Genomic DNA, 19,336 nt, shown 5'->3' with positions numbered 1-19,336 from the left:
TGTTAGGAGCCACCTACATGAAATTTAGTAAACAAATATGGAAAAGGGGAAATGAATAATCTTGAAGTAAGATGCAGTTGATTGACTAGGAGGCAATGAGATGCAGACATATTGTCTACCACCCAAAGTTGCAGGACCGCAAGATAGGTGGTGAATAAATTAAATTAAAAATACAATAATACTTAGACTGTTGGGTCCAACTTAGTGTTTCTCAACCTCCACCGCTTTTAGACACCTGGACTTCAATTAAGAGAAAGATTTATAGTAGGCATAGTAGTAGAACATTTGCAATTGAGCAGAAGACAGAATCTGGACTTGAATTATGTACAAATGATGAACACATAATTGCTAAACTATCAAACTTTATTGAAATTTGAAATGGAACAAGTGATTGAGTATGATAAAATGATACCATGTTTGGATAAAATGATACCATATTGCTGGAACAGTGGGGAAATATATGGTTAAAAAAGTATTGAAATTCATATTAAAACTGAAGAGATTGAGGTATTGTTGGTTTTTGACTCCAGAAAAATTGTCTATAATGTATAAACATACTTCAAATTTACACTGGAAATGTGGACAACATGAAGGATCATTTTATTATTCCTGATGGATTGGTGGATGTGTTTAAAAGTCTGAAAATGTTGGGTTCAAACAGAATTATGCAAATCTTTTTTAAAAATTAATATTTTAACTGAAACCAGAATCTTTTTTGCTGGGATCAATGGACAATTAGAAAAGAGCAGCGGACTATTCTTATATTTCTGATCACTTCTGGAAGTGTGCTTTTATTCTGTTGAAAAACTCTTTAATAAAAATTATTTTTAAAATAAATACGTGGACTCCAACTCCCAGAATTCCCTAGCCAGGCTAAGAGGTTGGCTGTGATGATTCCTTACTTCCCTTCCAAATCTGATTCTGATTTCTACCAGATCAAATGTTTGGTGTATCTTAAAAGCCTACAGCCTGCTTACCAAATGATCACCATAATTCCTTAACTGTAAATCAAAGGATTCCTTAATCCAAACCATGAGATAGTCTGATGGAATACACTTATAGAAATTAAAGTGGCCCTTTAATCAAACTTTGATCAGATTCACCTATTGCACTAACTCAAGCCAAATTCAAGCGGGTCTCATTTATAAAGCAAATTCCAAAGCCTGCATATGAATATACTGTATATGGAGAAAAGCCAAACCCTACACTGCTGCTAATAATTTACACTTAACTAGTTTGTTGCTCATAACATTAAGCCTATATTCTTTAAACCCTGTCATTGTGGTTGGCAAACTACTGTTTATGGCTTAACACAAAGCACAAACTATTATGTCTGCAAGGTAGCACCTTTTGTTTGATATATGAAGAGAGCCAACCTAGAATTTGGAGAATACAAATTCTATCACATCTCCGAGTGATCAACTTCCATCACTGTGTTTGTGTGTTTGCCATGATAGCAATAGCAATAGCAATAGCAGTTAGACTTATATACCGCTTCATAGGGCTTTCAGCCCTCTCTAAGCGGTTTACAGAGTCAGCATATCGCCCCCACAGTCTGGGTCCTCATTTCACCCACCTCGGAAGGATGGAAGGCTGAGTCAACCCTGAGCCGGTGAGATTAGAACCGCCGAACTGCAGATAACAGCCAGCTGAAGTGGCCTGCAGTACTGCACCCTAACCACTGCGCCACCTCGGCTCTGATATAGTCCGGAAAGATCTACTGCCTTTAAGCATTGTTTTGTTTGTGACAAAAAAGAAAGAGAACCTGTCTTACCCACAATCTAAAGCATCTAACAATTGATCGTGTCCTCCTCAGAATTTGTAGGTGCTCCATCACCAGAGGTTTTTAAGAAGAGATTGGACAGCCATTTGTCTAGAATGGTATATTCTTCTTTCAAGCAAAGGGTTGGACTAGAAGATCTCCAAGGCACCTTCCATCTCTGTTATTCTATATTCTTGTTGTTGTTAGTTGCGAAGTGCTGTCTGACCCATCGGGACCTTATGGACAATGTTCCTCCAGGCCTTCCTGTCCTTTACCATCCTCTGGAGTCCATTTAAGCTCATGCCTACTGCTTCAGTGACTCCATCCAGCCACCTCATTCTCTGTCCTCCCTTTCTTCTCTTGCCCTCAGTCTTTCTCAGCATTAGGCTCTTCTCCAGTGAGTCTATATTCTATATTCTAAACTCAGTCAAATGGCTGAAAAGAAGAAAAATCAATAGAGCTGCAAGAGAAGCCATAATAAATTCTTTGCTTTGCACTTTGCACTTCTTCACAACTCTGAAAGAAGTCTACAAATCCAATAGTAGTAATTTTCTAGCAACTGAGTCATCTCCTAACACCCATGTTGTGAACTTTTCACTGCAAAAGGAAAAATGACAGAAGAACCCAGGAGATAAAACTCAGTCACCTACGAAAAGGGTGGCCTATAAATTTGATAAATAAAGAAATTTGGGCTGAAACACTTGGCTGTTTACAATATGCACTTATTATATAAAAATAATTTCACCACAAATTACATTCTATCAGAAAGAATCTGCTATTTTTTAGAGGAAAGAAAAATACAGGATGATTAGACATAAAATATGTATTTAAAAAATATTTTATTTTTTTAAAAAAATAGTGTCGGTGTATACACACACACTGTATAAGCAAGATATAAGATTCAGAAGTTGATAAAAGAGATTCGAGGCTGTGAGCCCAAGGTGACTAGAACCAACTTTGAATTAAACGTGATTAATCAAAGATAAACAATCAGTGTTGTGGCTGGTACTTTACATTGAAAAATAGGAATTCAGAGAAGGGGTGGACAATGAGGTAAGATCAGCATAGTAAAAATGAGCAAAAATTAGAATGTACAGTATCTCAAACAATAACTTCTATAGACATTATCTACAAGGAGACCCATTGATAACTCGATCTATTGAATTTTCAGAACATTTGAGTCAATTTGGTTTGGGTCTTGAATTCAAAGACAGCAATTCTAATTCACAACCACCCTCCCTGAGTTAAAGTTAAAAGTTGCAAGACAGGCTCAAAATATTATGGCCAAAATAGAACCTAATGAGATCACATTCCAATATCTTCGTTCATATTATACATGCCTTCGGCCTCCCTCTCAAAATGCAACATTCTGTCTGGCTGGTCCTAAACAGAGAACCTGCAGAAAAAAATAATCAATGGCACATATCACCTTACAGGAAAACCACAAACCTAGATTGATGTCCATGCATGTTAGAGGTAATTTAAAAATACACGGAATACAAATTAGGTCACTCTCCTCTCTTCCATCACCTCAAGTTCCAAGGACAATATTTTGATCATCTTTCTGATTTAAAAAAAAATCTCTATTTTCTCCACCAAAGTAGCATCTTTTTGGCAGTTTCACCCAGACTCTTGGAGGAATGGAAGAAGGGGTTATACAAATGATCTTCTGACCCAACTTAAAAAGAATATTATTGAGATAAAAGCAAAGAGGTAAGACACTCTAGAATAAATGTGTTTGCTAGGGCCTCATCTAATGCTTCGGGAGGGTGGGGGGAGCCAAGAGAGAGTGCTCGAATATGTCCCCGATTTTGAGTGTAAAGCGATACAATGCTGGAAGGTCGGAAAAATCACATGGTCTCTCATTTTCTCGCAATAAGATTCAGCTTCTGAATCACGTCAGAACTTCTTTCTCTTCCGCTTTAGAAGGTTCCTGTGCATAGACGCTGGTTCACAATCAGGGCAGGCATAAGCCGCCTTCTTGCCACTAAATTTTAAATGGGCCATATGTTCAGGATTCAGCCAGAAGTTTTCCACACAATGCATGCAAGGCTGGAGCCTTTCCTGGCTGTGGGTGGCCTTGTGCCTTTTGAGATTACACAACACGTTGCAGCAAAAGTCGCATTCAGAGCACTTGTAAGGCTTCTCCCCTGTGTGGATTCGCATGTGGATCTTAAGGGCGGTCATAGTAAAAAAACTTTTCTTGCAGTGGATGCAGGGGAACGGTCTGTTCTCAGTGTGGTTCTTCTCATGAACCAAGAGATTAGTCCGACTACGGAAGGATTTCTTGCACCGAGTGCAGACGTGTTTCATCTGCTGATCACAGAAGGTTTTTCCCTTAGAAAACGAGATCTGGAGCTTTCTCAATATCGCTGCTTTCAGTTCAACACTGCGTCTAGCCTTTATTCTCCTCTGTATGTTTAGTGGATTTGGGGTCTCTCCCAGCTGCTCAGCCAAGGGGGCTCTCCCCAAATTCTGGACGGTAGCATCTGAGGACGCATTTAGAGGGCAGAATCGGTCATGATCCTGTTGGGTCTCGCTTTCGGACAAATGTGGCAGAGGCCGGGTCCCTGCCGGATCCCTGACGTTGGATGGCTTGTATTTTTCTTTCTCACAGCTCTGAGAGCCAGAATTGGCCTCAAGGGATTCCCTCTCCTGTGCCACAGAGACGACTGTGTTCCTTTGCACAACATTTTTGGTCACTTTCATTTGGGCTTCTCTGGAGAATGTTTTCTGGCAGGGCAGTTCAAGGCAAAGATCCTTTGGCTTGGATGCACTTTGAAACAAACTGGGGGAAACACTCATACAGGGGTCCCTTTCAGGACCATCACAATATTTTACTTTCTTGGGGGGGTTGGATGCGTTCAGAGGGACCATTTCTCGTTCTTCTCCTTGACAAAAGCAACGTTTGGATCTTTTCCCCACTAGCTGTGTTTCTCTCTTAGATTTTCTTATGGAGGAAGCCCCTGGTCCCAATTGGCAGCCATCGTGGTTTTTCTCCTTCTTACGACTTTGGGAATGAGCATTTTTGGAGCAGGTCCTGGGCTGATGGATAGAGACTGTGTCCTTTCTTCTGGGTTTCCTCACCGATTTCTCTGCCTGGCTGACTTCCCCATAGGCCAGCAAGATATTTTCGTTGAATTTTCTAGATAATTGCACTGGCATCGTCATGTGCTTTTCTGGAGCTCCTGTGTCTGATCTTTCTTCTAAGGGCACCAGCGAGTCTCTTTCTTCTCCCTGGGCATGTGGCAAGCCGATAACCTCATTTGTGTGAAGTGGTAGCTGCAACAATGCTTTTCCAACAGGATCTCCCCTTCCTTCCTCCGTAGACACTGTGCTACTTGGGAAATTAGATACGGCCCGTGTGACTTCCATGACTGCAGATAGTTTTCGGCATTCTTCATTCAGGTGAATCCGCTTGTGTCTTTTCAGATGCCACGGCTGAAAGAAGCCTTTTCCACACAGAGCGCATTTGAAGAGCTTTCGGTCCAGGTGGTTGTTTTCTTGAATGTCCTCTTCCCTTACAACGGACTGTTTGGGGAATTTTCCTTTCAGGTGGGTCTTCTCGTGTCTCCTCAGATGCCACATCTGACCGAAGGATTTCCCACAAGCAGCACATCTGAAAGGCTTTTGCCCAGAGTGGATCCGTTGATGCCTGGTGAAGGAATTGTTATCATCAAAGGTTTTCCCACATTTTTGACAGAGGTGGTGCTGTTTCCTTTTGTGGGAGGAAGTGGGGGGATTTTTTGTGACCAATTTGCCTATGGGGTCTGAGCTCAGAGAGTGTTTCCCCACAGTGTGGGTTTCTTGGTGGGAAGCCAGAGGTTCTTCCTGGGAGGTGTTTTCCTCATGTTCCAAGTGGGGATATGGCTGTTCCTTTCTCCTATGGACTTTCCCATGGTTGACAAAGGCGCTTTTGGTTCTCATGCATTTTCCACAATGCTGACATACATAATTTTCTTGAGTGGTGATTTTGGGGTGCTTGGCAAGTCCTGAGCGACGAGTGACATCACTTGCAGGGAGAAGATCTTCAGGAGCCTTCTGTCCATAGTGGTGACTTTTGATCCTCATAGTGTGGTAACTTTTCACACTCAAACTTTTGGCATCGTCATTGGAGAGTTCTCTGAGGTGAATCGCTAGATGTCGAAAAAGGTGGTGTTTTCGAATGAAACTTTCTGGACATTCGTGGCATTTATAGGGTCTCTCACCTGTGTGGAGTTTCTCATGATTAGCAAGGATGATTCTTGTACTTAAATATTTCCCACAATATTGACACTGATGGAGTCCTTTCTCTCCCCATTTTCTTGGGTGCCAAATGTGGTAGGAGCTACGAGTGATGATTTTTCTGGAACCTGGGCGTTTAGAGGAATTTCCTCTTTTGTGAGAGTTTTCCGAATCATCCAAGGCGCTTTTCATAGCCAAGCTTTTAACTTTCTTTGGATGTTTCCTGGACGCCTGTTTCATATGGGTCGTCATGTGTGTCATTAGAATAGACTTAACAAGGAAGCTTTTACTACACTGGGAACATTTATATGGCCTTGGTTCCCTGTGCATTCTCTCATGGTCCACAAGCAAACTTTTGAACCTTAGACATTTCCCGCAAAACTGACATTTATGGAGATTGACCTGGTCTTGCTGCTGTCTAGTGAGGCCAATGTTCAGTGATCTTGTGCTCCCAGGGACAGGGGCTGTACTGTCTTTCTTGTGTTCAGTTTCAGGCGTACTTTCTATCTTTTCTTCCTTCTTATTCTTCTTTCGGTTGTTTTTGGGTGTTGTGTGGCAATTTTTATGTTTGTCAAGAAGTTCCTTCTGAACAAAGATTTGCCCGCGTTCACGACCCTTGTAGGACTGCTGGGTTGTGTGGCTCTTTTGATGGAGGAGGAATTGCTCTTTGAGCTCAAAAGATTTCTTGCAGGAGAAACATTCATAGAGCTTCAGGTTTTGAGGCTTCACAACGCTGCAAGGAGGTCTCTTGCCCGCTTCTGCTCTGTGGTCCCTCTGGTGGCGGTCAAGGACTTTTTTGGATGAAAACCTTTCTTCGCAGTCAGGGCATTTATAGGGCTTCGGCATAGTATGTATCCTCTGGTGATTGGCGAGAGATATTTTGGACTTGAAGATCAGTCCACAATCAGAGCACAGGACAGGATGGTCCCTTCCTGCAGCCCTTTCTTTGGCCTGTGAGCTCTCGTTGGCGTTGCCCATTTCTGCCTTTGTCTTTCCCGGCTGACTTTGGGAAGGCTTCTTCAACTGAGACCCATGTTTATAGGCCTCTCTGGGCTTCAGACTCTGTGATCCACTCCCCTTGGGATTATTAAATAAGTTTCGGCGAAGGATCGTCGGTCGAAAACCTCCACGATGAAGATAGCTTCCACGATGGGACTTCTCTTCTTCACTTTCTTGATCGTTATCTACAGCCAAAAAAAAAAAGGAGGGGGGAGAAAGTGACAGTGCAGGGGGATTAGATGGTTAGTGCACAAGTTGCACTAGTGCCATTTGGCATTTAGATGCAATTTAGGGTGTTGACGGTTATCTTTACATTAAGACCTGTTGTGGTTGTTTTTTTTTTGGGAGGGGGCACATCTCTCCAATTGTCTTTTACCATCCCATAAGGTCCAACAGGGTTGATACACTCAGGATCACCCCCAGCCCCTAGAAATATATTATGGAATTTCAGAAGTGTGCCTCTTCTGTTGCTACTCCTGCCCCCTGGAATAGCATTCCCCGAACTATTACAGTCTACACCAGGGGTGACAAACTCAAGGCCCGCGATGTGGGCAGATCCTGCCCATGTGATTGGATTCTGCCCATGCGGCCATCCTGATCTACCCAATGCAAAGAGGAAAGATCGTGCCAGCCTGGCTTTGGCCTGGTCTTCCCAATACGGAGAGGAAACATGCCAGAAGTTTCAGAAGTGGTGTCAAGCTGGCCACACCCACCCAGTTGCCCCCACACACACCCAAGGTCAACCACAGTCCTGATATGGCAAACCACAAACCACAATAGCTGGTTTAACGCATCCCACCAAGCCAAAACAGCAAACCAAGTGTCATTGTGACTTAGCATAATATGTGAACCCAGACAATGAGCTGGCTCCAATCCCAATGCTACAGTTGAATTGCGCTTCTTAAAATGGCAAGATGTTCAAGGTATCTTAGAACTACCATAGCCCTTTAAGCCAGAGGCCTTCAGCAGCAGTTCTAACCTGAGTTTGCAGACTCTGAACTGGGGTATGTCACAGGACTCCGGTATCGAGCCCACCGGGTCCCTCCCGCCGGTAACTGCTTCAGCGTTGGCTTAATTGGGCCTTCATCTGCACTTTCATCAGAGCTCTGGATTGGTGGGACCCAGGCCTCCTCTCCACGATCCAAGCGGGAGAGCAGCTCGGGCGGGTGGCAATGAACTCGGCCTGCAGGAGATTAAAAACAGCAGATGGGTTAGCTGAGAGCTGATGCAACACAGCAAGAGGGACCAAGCTGTGATTCATGTACTCGATGAATGACTTTTGGCATGAGACTTAATCTCCAACACATCATGTGGAAGATTGGTACAGATGTAGGCCTTGACTTACAACCAAGGGTGGGCTTCAAAAATTTTAGCAAGGGGTTCTCTGCCCGGTTGCTGGGTGGGTGTGGCCATGGTGGGCGTGGCCTAGTTGGTCTCCTGCGCCACGGCAGAGGGGGGTGGCGTTTTTGCCCTCCCAGGGCTTCGATGGTTTTCTTCAAGCCTCCGGGAGGGCAAAAACGGCCTCCCCAGGATCCGGAAACCCTCTGGAAGCTGGACATGGGATTGTTTCCAGCCTTCCCAAACTTCTGGCAGGCCCGTTTTTCGCCCTCCCCAAGCCTCCATGGGCACCCTGCACTGCAAAACAGGCTGCATGGGGACTCCTGGGAGGGTCAGGGTCAGCCAGGAGTAGGAAGATTTGGGGGTTCTCTGAACTGCACAGAATCTTAGAGGTTCTACTGAACCCCCAGCAGCCCACCCCTACTTACAACCATTCATTCAGTGAGCATTCGTGGTTACCGAAAAAACGGCTTTTGACGGCTTTTCACACTGATGGGAATTGCAACATTCCAGTAGTCACGTGATGAAAATTCAGAGGCTTGGAAACTTACATGTATTTATGACTGTTGCAGAATATCGGGGTCCCCTTTTGTGACCTTCTGACTAGCAAAGTTAATGAGAAAGTCAGATTAACTTAACAGTCCTGTTACTAACTTGACCACTATGGTGATTCACTTAAAAACTGTGGCAAGAACAGTTGTAAAATGGGATACAATTCACTTAACAAATGTCTCGCTAACAACAGACATTTTGGGCTCAATTGTGGTCATGTCAAAGACTACCTGTATGATCCCAGGTACAATACCTGGCCTCTCCAGATATATATATTTACCCCTACTCCCAACTGAAATCCTTGAGAACTGCTGATATCTGGTAGAACAGATTACGTGGGCTAGCTGGACTGAGGATAGTTTAGTATATGTCAGCTTCCCATATCTCCATTTGACACTGCAACCGACATAAATATGAGTCAGTTGTCAAGCGTCTGAATTTTGATCACATGGCCATGAGGATGCTGCAACAGTCCCAAGTGTGAAAAACTCTCATAAGTCACTTTTTTTCAATGATGTTGTAACTTCAAACGGTCACTAAGTCAAGGACTCCCCAGCTTTGAAAATGATAACCATTTAAAGTTTTCCATTAGGACATGGAGAAGAACACAGCCTGTGCTGATGGTTCATTGGTTTCAACCACATCTATTTAGAATGGAATGGAATGGAATAGAATAGAATTCTTTATTGGCCAAGTGTAATTGGACACATAAGTAATTTGTCTTTGGTGCATAGGCTCTCAGTGTTCATAAAGAAAAATAAAATAGAATATATTCATCAAAAATCATAAGATTAGTGATAGTCACAGGTTACTAATAAACAATCAAATCACACTATGAAACAAATAAAACAATATAAAATTTAAAGATACAAGCAAGATGGTTATAGTCATAAGTGGGAACAGATAGGTATTAGGAAGGGTGAGAAGAATAATAGTAATACAGTCTTAGTAGGTAATATGACAGTGTTGTGGGAATTAGTTGCGTATGCATTTATCATTCCGTAGACCTTACCTATAGAGGGCGCAGTCCAGTGGTTCCCCTGCACACTATTCTTGTAGATGGTTTTCTGTCGGCGACCCAAATGTGTGCGCTGCACATCACTTGAACACACAGTCACCTCCATAAAGGCTTCTGGAACCTTGGACCGAATGAGGAACATCATATTTTTTAGGAAACTGTAAATGTTGGTCACCAGAAGGCTGGTGCATCTCACTAGCAGTGTGGGGGGGGGGAGAGTTCTAAATCATGGTTTGTTTGAATAAGCTTCATCCCAGAACATAAACCAAGGTATGAGGGGGACCGCACACTATTATAAGCCTTTTATACATGCTGCCTTTATTTTTATAACTAACTGTAAGTAGAGACCATACTTAATACTCTATTGGGATTCTCAAGTCATCCACGTCATGGTTGTCCCCAAAGGTGCTTCCTTTCCAAGAGGCAACTGGATTTCCTGGTTTTTCTTTGAAGACATTTCACTTCTCATCCAAGAAGCTTCTTCAGCTCTTACTGACTGGATCCTTCCATTCCCCACCATTCCCAAGTGAAATGTCTTCAAAGAAAAACCAGAAAGTCCAGTTGCCTTTTAAAAAAGCCCCTTTGGGATATTTAATATTCCTTCTCCCTAGTATTTCCTCCTCAGCGACAACCCTGTGAGGTAGGTTGGACTGAGAGTATGATTTGCCCAAAATCCACCGGCCACACTTTCATGCCTAAAGCAGGACTAGAAACTTGGGAGTCTCCTGGTCTCTAGTGTGGTGCCTTAACCATTAGATGAAACTGGCTCTCATTAGTTTTATATTCACCAATAAATTACCATATCAACATGAATTTGTAGAATGAAATAAGCATGTACTGTATGTATTTATGTAATTAAAGGCAATGGCCAATGGAAAAAGCATCATATGACTTAAGGAAGGCTAAGCAAACTTTTGGGGATGGGAACCAGTTTGTGATTTTGAGAGGATGCGATAGGCACACCCAGAATGGGTCTTGAAATATTTTTTTCTCACAAAATGATTGCTTACTTGTACCCTATGACTGTCATTAAGTGTTGTACCTTATGATTCTTGACGAATGTATCTTATCTTTTTATGCAAAGAATTCTATTCTATTCTATTTGGACCTCTTCATCAGAAGGTCTGAATTCTCTTCAACAATTCTCTATTCAGTTCCTATGGGGCATTTTGGGAATGTTGCTGCAAATAAATATGAGGTGAAACGTTGGGGCATTGCAATATGGCAATTTCCTCCTGGTTTATTGTGTGTGTTTAAGATCAGGTAGGTACTAAGCTTGACACCTGCCCATCTGAACTATAAATACATTAAGGATAAAATCCTAGCTATTTTTAATTGTGAGTAAACCTCCCTGAACACAAAGAACTCAATTCAAGAACAGTGTCCTTGGTGCTCTCTGAGCTTGGCTGTTTTCTTGCAGACATTTCATTCACCCAAATTAGACAGCATCTAATAAACATCACCAGTGCTAGTCCTAGCACTGCTGATGTTACCTAGTTTGGGAGATGAAACATCTGCAAGAAAACAACCAAAATAGCACCAAAGACTCCCCATTTCAACCCTGAGTTGCAAATATTCTTTTATTGGTATCAATTCAATTAAGCATGTTTAGAAAATCCTTTGTTCTCCTTTGGAGAGAATGGAAATAAGGCCACCTTGCATAGACTGCACCTGGCAATCTGTAAGGGAAAAAAAAAGAGTGATTTAAATGACTTCCAGAGCAATAGCAGCAATCTTAACATATCCTGGGGCTTAAAGGAAATCACCCAGGAAGCAAATCTTGCTGATAATCCTCCCCCATTTTTATGCACAGACTCTTAAATGCTGCCTGCTAAGGAGTGCATAATAGGCGGAAATCTAAAAGGGAGATTCCAGAGTTATATCTAAATATGAAAAGCTACAACCTACTGGATTCTGGCCCAATATCAAGGAGCATCTAATTTAAAGACTGTATAGATGTGGCAATGTTGTAATCCAGATTGCAAATTATTTATATTCTTCTTTAAGGTGTAAACAAGAAATTATGCTATGTAACATTGCCGTAATTATGATTAATTTCAAAATAAGGTAAAAGTAAAGGTTCCTCTCGCACATATGTGCTAATCATGATACATATTTTATCTTTTTAAAATGCTTTTAAAATGTCCAAGGCAGCTGCACAGTACTTTGTGCACTAGATGTGTTTGTGCAAATCTTTAAAAATAGGACCTCTCAATGGATTTCCACACCAAAAAATAAAAATATATTATATATCGTAATATAAGATTTGTTCTATTAAAAATTAGAATAGAGGTAGAAACTAGAAAGGGGAGAAATATTATTATGTAATTCCTACACAATAATTTAAAATGATAGGTAAGCAGATAGAACTAATTTTCTAAGTGTTTATGGCTTGCTCAACAGAATTTGCACTAAAATATCTTTAGCTAGGGTGGATCAATAAATCACCACTGGCTAAGAAAGGTTTTCCCCAAGCTTTACTACATAATAAATACATGTGCAAAACTCTGCAAAGAATATTAATTCTTGACTATTTCCATGGAGCAGATTAAACAAGATTTTCTGCACCAGAGTTGTCTGAATAAGCCACAAATAGCTTGACTATAATTTAACTATGTCACAGTAGTCACAAGGGCCAATTTACACAATTTGCAACAAAAAGAAGGCATATATAATATGGCTTAGCATATGCAGAGAATCCAGACATTATTAGAAAGGATCCAAATACCTGCAACAAATACAAATAATGGTTTTGTTTTAGCACCTTCGTCTTTCAAGGAAAGAAGATAATCTTCAGTATGTGGTTTTAGGAATTATCACACTAGGATAGACGCAGCTCATACTACTTGGAAACAGAGGAACACAAAGCCTAAAACTTGCCAAAATGAACGTAACCAAGCCGCTTAACCTTTAATATACACAAATAACTATTTTGCATGAACCCTTTTGTCAAGATTTTCACTGGTAGCCCAATTGAACCTCTGAAGAGCTCAACTCTCAGTTCAAACCCATTTTCCCTCCCACCCCATAAGCTCTTTCTTCCCCATCTCAGCATCTCTTACTAGAGCCACATCTGCAACAGCCATCTTTCCTCCACGAATTTGGGCTGATCCTGAAGCCAACCAGTCATATATTTTAAAGCCTGTTGAACGTAAGAAGGAAAACATTCAGAATTTTTTCTTTCTCTAGCTATTCTCTGCTAACCCATGCATTATTTGCCAAACATCACAGGCTCCACGGGTGTTCATTTTAACATATGCTGTCTATTGTACATTCAAAGCCACAATAAAGTTATTCTAAATCTAAGTCCTCGTGTCCGATTCTCAGAGACTATATAAGATTCTCAGAGACCTACAGAAGTCACAGGATCACAGGGCAAGAAGGGGCCTTGGAGGTCTTCTAGCCCAACCCCAATTGTGGATTTAATAGGTCGGGCCCAAAAGCAACACATTCTATGAACTCTTGGTTCAGTTCCCTTGTGGGTGCTCCATCCCTGGAGATTTTCAAGAAAAGATCGGAGGGCTGGTTCAGTCCTCTGTCAAAAATGTGGAGTTTGTTGTCTCGTGTAACAGGGTAGCAAAGAAAATTGAGGGGATTTTAAGGCTCAAGAAGGACAGAACTATGGACAAAAACTAGCATGAGTTTATCTGAGGATCAGAGTTTGTTTGGCAAACTTTTTTCAGAAGTGGTTTGCCATTCCCACCTTCCAAGGGCTGGGAGAGAGGGACTGGCCCAGCCTCACCCAGCTGACTTGTCTCCCGGTTTCTACCTGAGGCTTTACCACTACACTAAACTGGGTCTCCTGTTGGGATTAAAGTTTTCCTATTCAGGGCTACAATCCGGGCGGGAAAGGGAACGGCAGCAAAAAAAGAAACATTTTTTTAAAAAAATTAAAACCCGAATTTTGACTGCCACGAGGCCGTTGCGCGCATTGTGGCTCCTCTAGAAAGCCTTCACGACGCGAAAGACGAGCTCCTCCGCTGCCGTCCAACCCACTCCCGGTGCTTTCCCAACGCAACCCCTCCAAGCAGCGGTGGCGTCCAAAAAAATATCCCCTCACCCCATCCCACTTCCTCAAGCCCCCTTTCTTTCCCGGCTTTGGAGAAGGGCTCCGCTGCAGCTTCGTAGGGGAGGTTCCCCCCGCCTTAGGGCCGCTCAATGGCTTCACTCACCTGGGACCTCGAAGGCGCCAAATCAAGGAGCCGGTCTGGCGCCGTTCCCCAAAACGGGCAGGGAGCCTTTCTCTCCGTCCCGCCTTTCTCTGGGAGAGCTTGTCCCGTCTCCAGGCAGCCTCATGCCCCTATTCTCGGCCCGCGCAGCCCTCGTCTGGGCCAGCCGGCAGCTGACCGTCCAATAGCCTCGGGCGGCGGAGGGAAACCTGGAGCCGGAGCCCTCTGGCGGCGAGCCAAGATGGCCCCCTTGGCTTCCTGCGTGCCCGACGTGGGGGCAGTTGGAAAAGCAACAGGTGTGGAATATCCCAGCCCTGTGAAGATCTACCGGTAACCTTTTCCTTCTCTCCTTTCTTGCTCTCGATTCCTCCCCAATTTGTCAGATGTCTCCTATTGTGGTGGCCCATTAAAATCTCACATGTCCCTTGGGAATAAGAAACATGTCTGGTGAAGTCCCCCCACCCCAGTTTATCAGTTCATGGCTGACAAAATTCCTGTCTTTTGCCCCACCTGAAAATCATTTTCTAGATAGGTGGGCATGGCTCCCTTTTCTTGGCCCTGTCTATTCTGTTCCCGGCTAGTAATCTGGATTCAAAAAGCCGAGAAAAAGAACTTGGTACTTCTAGTAATACAGGTAGTCCTCAACTTACAACAGTTCATTTAGTGACGGTTCCAAGTTACAACGGCACTGGAAAAAAATGGACTTATGCACACTTACAACCATTGCAGCATCCCCATGGACACGTGGTTTGCATTCAGATGCTTGACAGTTTCATATTTATGACGGTTGCAGTGTCGAGGGGGCACCGAAAAAAATGACTTAGGACCATTTTTATCACTTATGACTTTGTAGCATCCCCATGATCATGTGATCAAAATTCAGACGCTTGGCAACTGGTTCATACTTACAACCATTGCTGTGTCCCAGTCATGTGATCGCTGTTGGAAGTTTTGACAAACAAAATCAATAGGGAAGCCCGATTTACTTAACAACCGTGTTACTAACTTACTGACTGCAGTGATTCACTTAAGAACTGTGGCAAGAAAGGTCCTAAATGGGGCAAAACTCACTTAACAAATGTCTTACATAACAACATACATTTGAGGCTCAGTTGTGGTCGTAAGTCAAGGACCACCTGTACATAATATTGGCATGTACAAGTAGCTCCTGAGATTTTATTAGGTTGCTTCATTTCTATTAATTTCCTAGAATTAGGAAGTTTCTGAAAGGGCACCAGGGAAGCTCCGTTTACCTACTGATTGCAAGGCTAGAATCATTTCAGGCAGTTTGCCAGCTAATTTTTAGTTAAGTGAATGTAGTCTTGCTGAATTAACACAACTGCCTGTTGCATTGGTCCAATCCAAGCACAAGCGAGCCAGTCAAATTTTAACCCAGCATGACAAACCCAATTAGTCAATTTTCCCTTCAAGTTTTTGAAATTTTCAGATAGTCTTCAAGTGCAATCCAGCATAGATCCTGTTGCACAGGATCATTTTCCAAATAGTTTTTCTAATATGATGTGCATATTATTGTGGCTTCTCTGTGATTAATTAAAAGAGGGTTTCTCCTATTAGCTCTGGTCCTTGTATTCCAGTTTCTGTGCAAGGGTCATTAAACTCGTCCCACTTTCTTCCTGTTTGATATTATGATTTTTAAAAGCTGACCTCCAAAACCCAAATCAAAATGCTCTTAGTTGGAATATTCATGGGGTATCCTGCAATATCCTGTAGAAAAAGACTGATATCAAAGAACCCTGTCCCATCCTTAATGGGTTTTCTTGTATTTTAAGAGTTAGATGAAGAAGCAGGTAATCCAACAAAACTCATTGTGCTGGAACTGGTTTTTTTTTTCCTTTAAAAGGTCGAACGTTTTGTGGAAAACTTAAATGACCCTGTCTCCTTACCACATCCCATTTCTGGTGGGGGCGGTTGTTCTTTCATTTTAATTCAGATTACAATATTTGCTGTAGTAGAGCAAGTAGCAAAGTGGATGTATGGATAGACAATATTGAAGGCAGGAGTCTATCTGTTCTTGGAGCAAGAGAAAAAAGGAAACTTCATGAACACCTGACTCCTCCAAAGCATATTTACTGCTTTGTTGTAGTGTCTCCATTCCAGTTTTTCATTTTTGTACTGACATGGACAAGCAATAGCCTGCATCCAGGCATTCATCAGAGCAATGTCCACTACTTTTTGGGCACCAGGGACTGGTTGCATGGAGAGTTTTTTCTATGGACCAGAGAGAGTGTGATTTTGTATGCTGTCTGCATCCTGTGGATGGGCTTCGCTTATTTGTCTAGCCCGGTTTCTGGCATGCCATGGACCGGGGATTGAGGACCTCTCTTCTGGGGCACTCCCTACAACTTTTTGCAATGTTGTTTGCCCAGTAGGTTTAGGTTTAGGTTTAGGTTTATTGGGATTTATATGCCGCCCTTTTCCCTGAGGGGACTCAGGGCGGCTTACAACCACAGGGGGGGGGGTGCAAGGTCAAAAACAAAACAATATGTGAACAAAGAAAAGATAGTAAAACACAACTTTCATTCAACAATCAAACACTCGGGCGGGTGAATTGGAAGCCTATCCCCAGGCCTGCTGGGAGAGCCAGATCTTGAGGGCTGCGCGGAAGGTCTGGATAGTGGTGAGGGTACGGATCTCCATGGGGAGCTCGTTCCACAGGGTCGGAGCAGCAACAGAAAAGGCTCTCCTCCGTGTGGTCGCCAGTCGGCATTGACTGGCAGATGGGATTCGGAGGAGGCCCAGTCTGTGCGATCTAATTGGTCGATTTAGGGAAGTAATCGGCAGAAGGCGGTCTCTCAAGTACTCAGATCCACTACCATGGAGTGCTTTAAAGGTGGTCATCAGTACCCTGAAGCGCACCCGGAGACCAACAGGTAGCCAGTGCAGCTCGCGGAGGACAGGTGTAACGTGGGCGAACCGCGGTGCGCCCACTATCACTCGCGCGGCTGCATTCTGGACTAGCTGCAGTCGCCGGATGCACTTCAAGGGCAACCCCATGTAGAGCCCATTGCAGTATTCCAGTCTAGAGATCACAAGGGCTCGAGTGACTGTTGTGAGAGCCCCCCGGTCTAGGTAGGGCCGCAACTGGCGGACCAGGCGAACCTGGGCAAATGCCCCCCTGGTCACAGCTGACAGCTGGTGATCAAAAGTCAGCTGTGGGTCCAGGAGGACTCCTAAGTTGCGGACCCTATCTGAGGGGTATAAAATTTGACCCCCCAGCCTAAGCGTTGGTATATTAGCCAAATTATTGGGGGGGAAGCACAACAGCCACTCGGTCTTGTCCGGGTTGAGTACCAGTTTGTTAGCACTCATCCAGTTCTTAACGGCCTCCAGACCCCGGTTCATCACGTCCACCGCTTCATTGAGTTGGCACGGGGCGGACAGATACAATTGCGTATCGTCCGCATATTGGTGGTATTTTATCCCGTGCCTCCGAATGATCTCGCCCAGCGGTTTCATGTATATGTTAAATAGTAGGGGGGATAAGACCGAACCCTGTGGCACCCCACACGTTAGTGGCCTCAGGGACGATCTCTGCCCCCCGACCAACACCGACTGCGACCTGTCCGAGAGGTAGGAGGAGAACCACCGCAAAACAGTGCCTCCCACTCCCACCTCCCGCAGTCGTCGCAGAAGGATACCATGGTCGATGGTATCGAAAGCCGCTGAGAGGTCAAGGAGAACCAGGATGGACGCATAGCCTCCATCTCTGGCCCTCCAGAGATCATCGGTCAATGCGACCAAAGCGGTTTCTGTGCTGTAACCAGGTCTGAAGCCGGACTGGAAGGGGTCAAGATAGCTAGCTTCCTCCAAGGCCCGTTGGAGCTGAAAGGCCACCACCTTCTCAACAACCTTCCCGATAAAGGGAAGGTTGGAGACAGGACAAAAGTTGTTTAAAATGGCTGGATCTAACGATGGTTTCTTCAGGAGGGGTCTCACCACCGCCGTTTTAAGTACGGCGGGGAAGTGCCCCTCCCGAAGGGAGGCGGTGACAACCGCCTGGATCCAGCCATGTGTCACCTCCCTGCTGTTGGCAACCAGCCAGGAGGGACACGGGTCCAGAATACAAGTGGAGGCACTTACAGCTCGAATGGCCCTGTCCACATCCCCAGAGGCAACGTCCTGGAACTCAACCCAGAACTGGTGTGGCAAGTGATCCTCCTGTGTCTCAGCTGGATCTACTGCGGTGGAGTCCAAGTCCGATCGAAACCGAGCTACTTTGTCCGCCAAGAATTGAGCATAATCCTCAGCCCTACCCTGCAAGGGGTCTCCCGCATCCCTCCTATTGAGGAGGGAGCGGGTTATCCTAAACAGGGTGGCTGGGCGTGACTCGGCGGACGCAACCAAGGCTGAAATATATGATCTTTTTGCAGTTCTTAGTGCTCGGACATAGTCCTTGGTGCAGGTAGTTAAGAGTGCTCGGTTCGCCTCGGACCTATCGGACCTCCACTGGTGCTCTAGGCACCTCCTCCGGCGTTTCTTCTCCCGGAGCTCCTCGGTAAACCAGGGAGGTCTCCGGGATCCACTGACCCGGAGGGGCCGTAGTGGCGCAATCCGGTCGAGAGACTCCGACGCCGCCGAGTACCAGGCGGCAGCCAGAGTCTCCACCGAACTGTGGGCGAGAGTATCAGGAATAACCCCAAGCTCCGTCTGGAACCTCAACGGGTCCATAAGTCGCCTGGGGCGGAACCATCTGGTCGGTTCCTCCTCCCTACGGTGGGGGTTTGGCCTCCGGAAGTCAAGCCTCAGTAGGCAGTGGTCTGACCACGACAGGGGTAGGATCTCATTACCCCTCAGACCAAGATCACACATCCACTGCTCCGAGAGGAATACGAGGTCGAGCATGTGACCCGCTGCGTGGGTTGGGCCCCGAATTACTTGGGTCAAGCCCATGGCTGTCATGGAAGCCATGAACTCCTGTGCCCCATCAGAGCGTTCACCGAGCGATGGCAGATTGAAATCCCCCAGAACTATAAGCCTGGAGATTAACTTGAAGTCTATACTTCTTAAAATGGCTAAGATTGGGAAACACCAGTTTAACTGGTTAAAATATCGTGTTATCACTTTGTAACTGATATAAAGAGTTCCGGATAAACCTTAAAATAGGCTTAGCATAATAAATAAATAAAAAGGAAAAATGCTTCCTAATAAAACCACACTTTTATTCACTAACTACAGCCCCGTGGCTGTCAGGTTTGTCCCTATCTCTTAAAAGCTTTGAAATAGGTTTCCCCAAGATCCTGCAGGTAGTTTGAA

General features: G+C 44.3%; 1 protein-coding gene across 1 annotated transcript; it reads right to left on the bottom strand.

Moving 5' to 3' along the window:
* Positions 1 to 2,628: 2,628 nt before the first annotated feature.
* On the bottom strand, positions 2,629 to 10,311 carry LOC116502838 (zinc finger protein 160-like). Its single transcript, XM_032208794.1, has 3 exons — positions 9,888 to 10,311; positions 7,965 to 8,168; positions 2,629 to 7,170 (listed from the first exon to the last, which is right to left on the bottom strand). Exons 1-3 carry the CDS (start codon positions 10,036 to 10,038, stop codon positions 3,662 to 3,664), a joined length of 3,864 nt encoding a protein of 1,287 aa, XP_032064685.1. The 5' UTR covers positions 10,039 to 10,311; the 3' UTR covers positions 2,629 to 3,661.
* Positions 10,312 to 19,336: the final 9,025 nt, after the last annotated feature.

Source organism: Thamnophis elegans, chromosome 2, assembly GCF_009769535.1.
Source record: "Thamnophis elegans isolate rThaEle1 chromosome 2, rThaEle1.pri, whole genome shotgun sequence".
Lineage (NCBI taxonomy): Eukaryota > Metazoa > Chordata > Lepidosauria > Squamata > Colubridae > Thamnophis > Thamnophis elegans.
This window is presented reverse-complemented; position numbering and strand designations above follow the sequence as displayed.